The 6000-nt window shown below is 37.3% G+C and overlaps 1 protein-coding gene across 1 annotated transcript in view; it reads right to left on the bottom strand.

The window, feature by feature from the left end:
* Positions 1 to 6000, bottom strand: part of NAV3 (neuron navigator 3) — a gene marked incomplete at its 5' end in the record, with an annotated part of 67625 nt that overhangs the window by 35807 nt on the left and 25818 nt on the right. Inside the window, 2 exons of the mRNA XM_010078787.1 lie at positions 1930 to 2007; positions 4322 to 4345. Coding sequence (XP_010077089.1) covers positions 1930 to 2007; positions 4322 to 4345 — 102 coding nt within the window. The remainder of the gene's footprint in view (positions 1 to 1929; positions 2008 to 4321; positions 4346 to 6000) is intronic.

Below are 6000 nucleotides of genomic sequence, written 5' to 3'. Positions count from 1 at the left end.
ACCATCCCTGGAGGTGTTCAAGAAACGTGCAGATGTGGTGCTTAGGGACATGGTTTAGTGAGTTAGGTGGTGTTGGGTTGGACTTGATGATCCTAGAGGTCTTTTCCAACCTTAATGATTCTATGATTCTAAATGAAATAAACTGCTCAAATCAAGCATAGGACTTAAGTCCAACCAACAAAACCAGAATAATAAATGAAACCAAATAATAAAATTCTTAGCAGAGTTTTCCAAAGTGCCTGAGAAATGCTGTAACTTCCAGTTGACAGATTTTGGTATAAAATAATATATCAAGCAAAGGCTCGATGAAATAGGTCAAATTCAGCCTGACAGTCTTAATGACACATGTACTACTGTCACCAACAGTCTTTCATGGTAAAGCAAAGAAAGGCATGAATATTGTTGAAAACAGATGAATAAGATGCTCTTTTTTTTCACTCACATGCAATGCTTTTGGTCATTTCTACAAAGAGAGCAACAAATTCAAGCCTGAGATAAACTGTGAAGGAACAGGTTTTCTGGCTATTAATAGTTTCCTTCTGCGGACTACAGCAAGGAAAAAAGTGTTGCCTATTTTCAGATACTGAAAGTATAGAAATTTGGGGGAGCTTAGGACTAAGGCTAAGATGATTGTATTTATAGCAAAAGCATCATCTGTCCCCAGCTCTTCTGACCTCTTGGTGTTGGTTTTAGTTTGTTGCTCTCGGGATGGGTAAATAAGTGAAGAATTGCCCAATCTGGCAAACATGAAGATCAGTGTCTAAAATACATAGAGAGATTGAACCCCATATCAAGGATAGGCACGCTGGCTATAAATTCCTGAATGAATAACCCAACTCAGAATCTAGCTTTTGAGTTTACAAACATTGCAGGGCTCCAATATCATCTGCTTGACTAGTTCACTCTCAGAACTCAGGGCTAACTGGCAACTCATACCCCTACAGAGGTATAAACACCCACAGGTGTTCTGCAGCCACCTGAACAAAGCATTAAGAGCTAAGAGTAGCTATTCCACATTTTCACGTGTGGCAGTCCTAAGAGAACAAGCAGCTTTCACACAACATAAACACAGTATTACTTCACCAGCTTAAATAATTTATTGAAAAGAATAGCAGTATTTATAGATCTAAATACTCAGTCCATCTACTGTTTGAAGAAAGGCACTCTGTAAGTTTCTCAAGACATCAGGAAACTGCTTTCTTGAAATGCGAAATGATACTGTCTTGCAACTGCATGTCAGCTTTCCTTGGGAGTGGTAGCTATAGTTATATGCTGACCTGCATTTGAAAATCAGATTGTTCAGTAACTATCTGGTAACTTCATCTGAAACCACAGTAACCAGACAGGATTGTATAGCTCACATTCCCTATCTGTCATTATTTTCTGATAACATGTTCAATAACTCATATTACCAGTGCATGACAATTGGAAGGGACACGAGGGAGCAATCTGTGAAATAGCCCAGTTTCCATTAGTTATATATCAGCACAGTTATTGCAGCTTATGAATTCTATATACAACTGTATACTGTGCTTCCCTCCACACACAAAGGTTTATCTTTGTGAAATTAAACTATAATGAATTCTACCAGAATCTGGAATTCATGCTCTTTCTTTGGTTGTGTCTCCTTACTTTTGGGCTGGTTTTAATTGATTATTTTAGTGAAACTGAACTGGATAGGACTGTTGTCACATCCAAATTGTGGAAACTCTCATTTCCATATCCAGCATGTTTGATTATAAGATTTCTTCTGCTTGAAGCTGAGGCAATACAGACACTTCATGAAATAACTAATTTGAAAAACACCAAAATAAATAAATAATGAAAGTCTCCCAGACTACATGTTGGTACTTGAGTTGAGTAACAGCCATTAGCTAATCTGATAATGATTCTCTGCTACTGTTTATGTTCACAAGCAAAAATACTTACATTTGCTGAAAGCTGAGATGTAAGGGTAGCAACTTTCTCTTGTGATGCAACCAGCTCTCTCCGTAGTTTCTGAATTTGCTAGGAAAAAAAAAGACTGCTGTCAGTATTTCAGCAATTTCTTTTTGTTGTGTTTTTTTTTTTTTGTTTTGTTTTGTTTTCTTAAGGGATCCCTAACAGGTTTACCATGTCTTAGTATCACATTTTAATTTCAGGCCTATTCAGAAATATGAGTTATTAGAAGTTGTCACTGAAGCACTCCAACTGCTTTTTTTGCACTAAACCAGTGTACCAGTTAGGATTCTAGTTAAGGGAGCACATAGGGGCAAATGCTTAATTCCTTCATATGTACAATCCTCTGTTTGCACATGTAAATGTCATGTTTTTGTACCAAGTTCCAAAACATATCCTAAGTGAAATCAAGGATAGCAGCCCTGGATGAGCGCTGACATTATGAAACATGAAAGAATTTGAGTGAGGTTCACTTTGCTTGACTATACACGATGCAGCCAACATATGTTAAATGTCTACATTAGACTTGGATGAAGTGCCAAAAAGTACTCCCCCACTGCCTGGCATGAACTCAACTAAAAACTGCCTTTGATGACTACCTCAGAGACAGATTTTTTGCTTCGTGGATATCTAAAGTTAGAGGTACAGTAGTAATTTTTTCTCTAACACAATACTTCCTACAGTCCCAGAGATTCAAACATGCAGCCCCATTAAACCTTACGTAGCTTTCAAAAACTTGCTGTCCAACTTAAAAAAATTGAGCTTTAAATGTGACTGTTATAATGAAAACATGCTTAATTCAAGGCTTCTGTATCCTTTAATAAAAAACCCAGAATCCTCGAGAAAAATATCTGTTTACATTTCAACTAGGATAGATATCAAGCATTAACCTTGTGCATAATTTTAGGCTCATTTAACCCTATTTGAGATCTTACAGGGACTCGAGGCATTGTACTGAACTTAAGAACAGCATGGAGTTTTACTTTGAAACCCCTTTCATACTCAGACATAAAAGAAATTATTCCAGACTAGGGAAGCAAAATGTCCAAAACTAGCCTAGGAAAGGGAGCACGTAACATTCACTAGTAAAGACTATTGCGGTACTTTAATTTTATGACTCCCATGAAAACCAAAAGGGAATATTCCACAAGCTTTAAGAATGAACAAGTTCCTGTAAGTCTATGATACAAAAATAGCTAATTCATTTACACTAGCTCCAAGCAAAGAAGATATTACTGAGCTCTTCCCCATTCTGGACTGCCACTTTCCTTTTTCCAAGTTTTCTCTTTGGTTTTCAATAGCAATTATTTGACCTTCCTGCTTAAGCTACACTTACATCATATTGCTGCAACTATACAAAGGTAGTTCTCCAGAAGTGCTTTTTCAACATCTGCAAGAGCACCACAGGGCAGACCTAGATACTGAGAAAGCATCAAGCAGAAAGAAATTTTGTTTGACTTCTATGTACAGCCCTATACAAAGGGCAATGAAACAAGGAATTGTCATTTACACTATTGAGCTACGGCATGCTTCTTCAGCTCCTTTGCTCCATGTTTCAGAGAAAGGAGCTTAGAAAATTCAGGTAGAAATTATATTGAAATATGCTGTGGCAAGTAAGGAAGAGTGTTTATTTGTTCCTCAAAACATCTTTGAGTTGACTTTTTCTCTGATTAGAACAGTAAAAATCGGAGCAGCAGAAACACAGGACTTGGAAGGCATGTGGCTCTGTGAAGTGAGAGTGCACCCCTTGGTGCTGCATTTTATTGCTGCTACTCCTCTATGCCCTTTTAATACAACCAGGGCTTCATTTTGAGAAAGGCTGTAATTGTATCCAGCTGCTGACCTGGGCTTGTCACCCATTCTTATACACTGTGAGAAGAAAGAAGTTGTTTTCCATGTCAGATTTGATTTATATCTGAAATCAATCTGTGTTGCTCTGAAATCCATCAAAGTCACCAGCTTCAGAAACTTAATATAATGCAAAATGTAAGGGAGAGAAGTTCAAAGCGAACATTCGAAGTATTTTTCTCCTGAAAGGTAGCACATTACCTAGAATTGCACAGTCACTTAGATCCAGTACAGATTGGTATTCAGTCTGAAATCAGACTTATCACAGCTCCTCCACTCAGAAGCCCGATTCTCATTGACTCTTTTCACCTTTTCAGAACCTCAGCCAGGAGACATTCTTCAGCATGATGAAGAAAACACCTTCTAGTGCACCAGAAGCTGCATCAGCTCTTTACCAACACTTCCCAAAAAGTGTTTCAAAGGCACAGGGTGTCTCTTACCCAGTAATTCAGCAGTTTAGCCTTAGCAGATAAACAATATACTTTAAAATATTATACTACAGTACAAAACTATAGAAACAAAGAAAAATTTTTACCTCTGAATGTGCCTTTTCTTCTGCCTGGAAGAAAATGAAGAAGAAATGGCTTAGAAACAGCATGCAACATAATTGCAGTAATAGAAAATAAAAGCCAGCTACATTGAAGTGAAATGAATAGTTTCACGGATCCATTACATTTAAGGAAGGTATGCAGCAAAAACAATAAATGGAATTCTTTTCAACTTCCTTGGCAAGGCTCCAGCTGAAACCCCAAAGAGTTTGCCAGCATACTGATAACATAAAACAGTGGATAAAAGGAGAACAGGAACAGAACTGCAGAAACTGCAGCTATATTTCTAAGATACAAAAGAAAATTTGTTATTCTGTCACTGCACAGACCTTAGTCTGTTACCAGCAAACTTTTACACTGTAACGATTATTATGACTCCTGGAACTCTATCGCTTTACTGTATACTGAGCAATATTCCTAACAGACTAATCCCTGCTAAGAGAAATTGTCAGTAAAACATATATGGGAGAAGATGAGGGGAGAGTGGTACCAGCACTTTAAAGGAATTTCTGCCATACAGAGTACTGACCAAAATATTTAAGGCTATCAAGGCATGTTAAAGTTTCATCTTAAACTTGCTAACATTTAATAATTTTAAATGTGTTCCATATTGCTACGTGTTGTACCACATAATGATGCTATTTACTCAGCAGTCTTTTGCAACAAGCTAAAAATCTAAATAATTGCAAAGCAAACCTTTGAAGGGCGTCAAATTTGTAAGCATGGAAGTAGTCTCATTTAGGAGGCATTTGGTGGGCAGAAAAATCTTGCTTCAGTGGGATTCTAATGGAAAGGAATGGCATGCCATGGGAGAGGAACCCTTTTGTAATATAAAAAAAGAGTCAGTTAATGTACTGGAAATGAATCCACTACATCATCTGAGGTGGCCCAACTTCTCAGCACCAGTCTGACATAGGCTGGAGGAGAACTAAGCAGTAAAAAGAAAATGTGGGTAGAAGAATTAGCTAGAAATATGACTAGAAAGGCTAAGAAAACCCAAGATATGAGTTCCTCAGAAAATTCCCAGACATCAGGAGGTATCTGTTATTATGAATTAATATAGCTGCTTTTTAAAGCCTGTGTTAAGCACAACTTTTGTGCTGTTAGAATTTTAATAACTCATTATAGAAATGTTTCCTCAATTTACCTGGTGGGGGAGAAGGCTTTTAGAAAATGTCTCTTTCCATAAATATTTATCTGTTAACAGTCACTAAAAAGACTGAGATTCTGTGATACATCCCTGTATAACACCTAGAATTGCTCTTGGCTGAAAGTATTGTAATACCAGGTACATCACTACACAGGAATAATTTAGAATAATGATTGCTTTATTTACCAGCACTGATGTGACACACATATTGATACTAACTTTCTGAATTATGTTCACCAGAAGGAGATCTGCTGACAGAAAAAATTAAAAATCTATTCTCATTATCGTTACCTCAAACATGTAGTGCCTGAAAAGTCATCATAAGAGCAAGAAAGAACATGTTCCCTTATGAATTCCACTGTGCTAAGAAAACAAACAAAAAAACCAAACCAAAAACCACAGAGTTGAGAACCTTTTACTGGAACTGTCATATGGGGACATGGTCCCTCATCCCTAGACCACCAGCTCCTGCTGATGAAGGAAGTGCTACATGTTGTTTACACATGACTCCCTCAC

Source organism: Pterocles gutturalis, unplaced genomic scaffold (assembly GCF_000699245.1).
Source record: "Pterocles gutturalis isolate BGI_N339 unplaced genomic scaffold, ASM69924v1 scaffold12853, whole genome shotgun sequence".
Classification (NCBI taxonomy): domain Eukaryota; kingdom Metazoa; phylum Chordata; class Aves; order Pterocliformes; family Pteroclidae; genus Pterocles; species Pterocles gutturalis.
The sequence above is the reverse complement of the archived record's forward strand: the minus strand, read 5'-3'. Positions and strand labels throughout refer to the sequence as shown.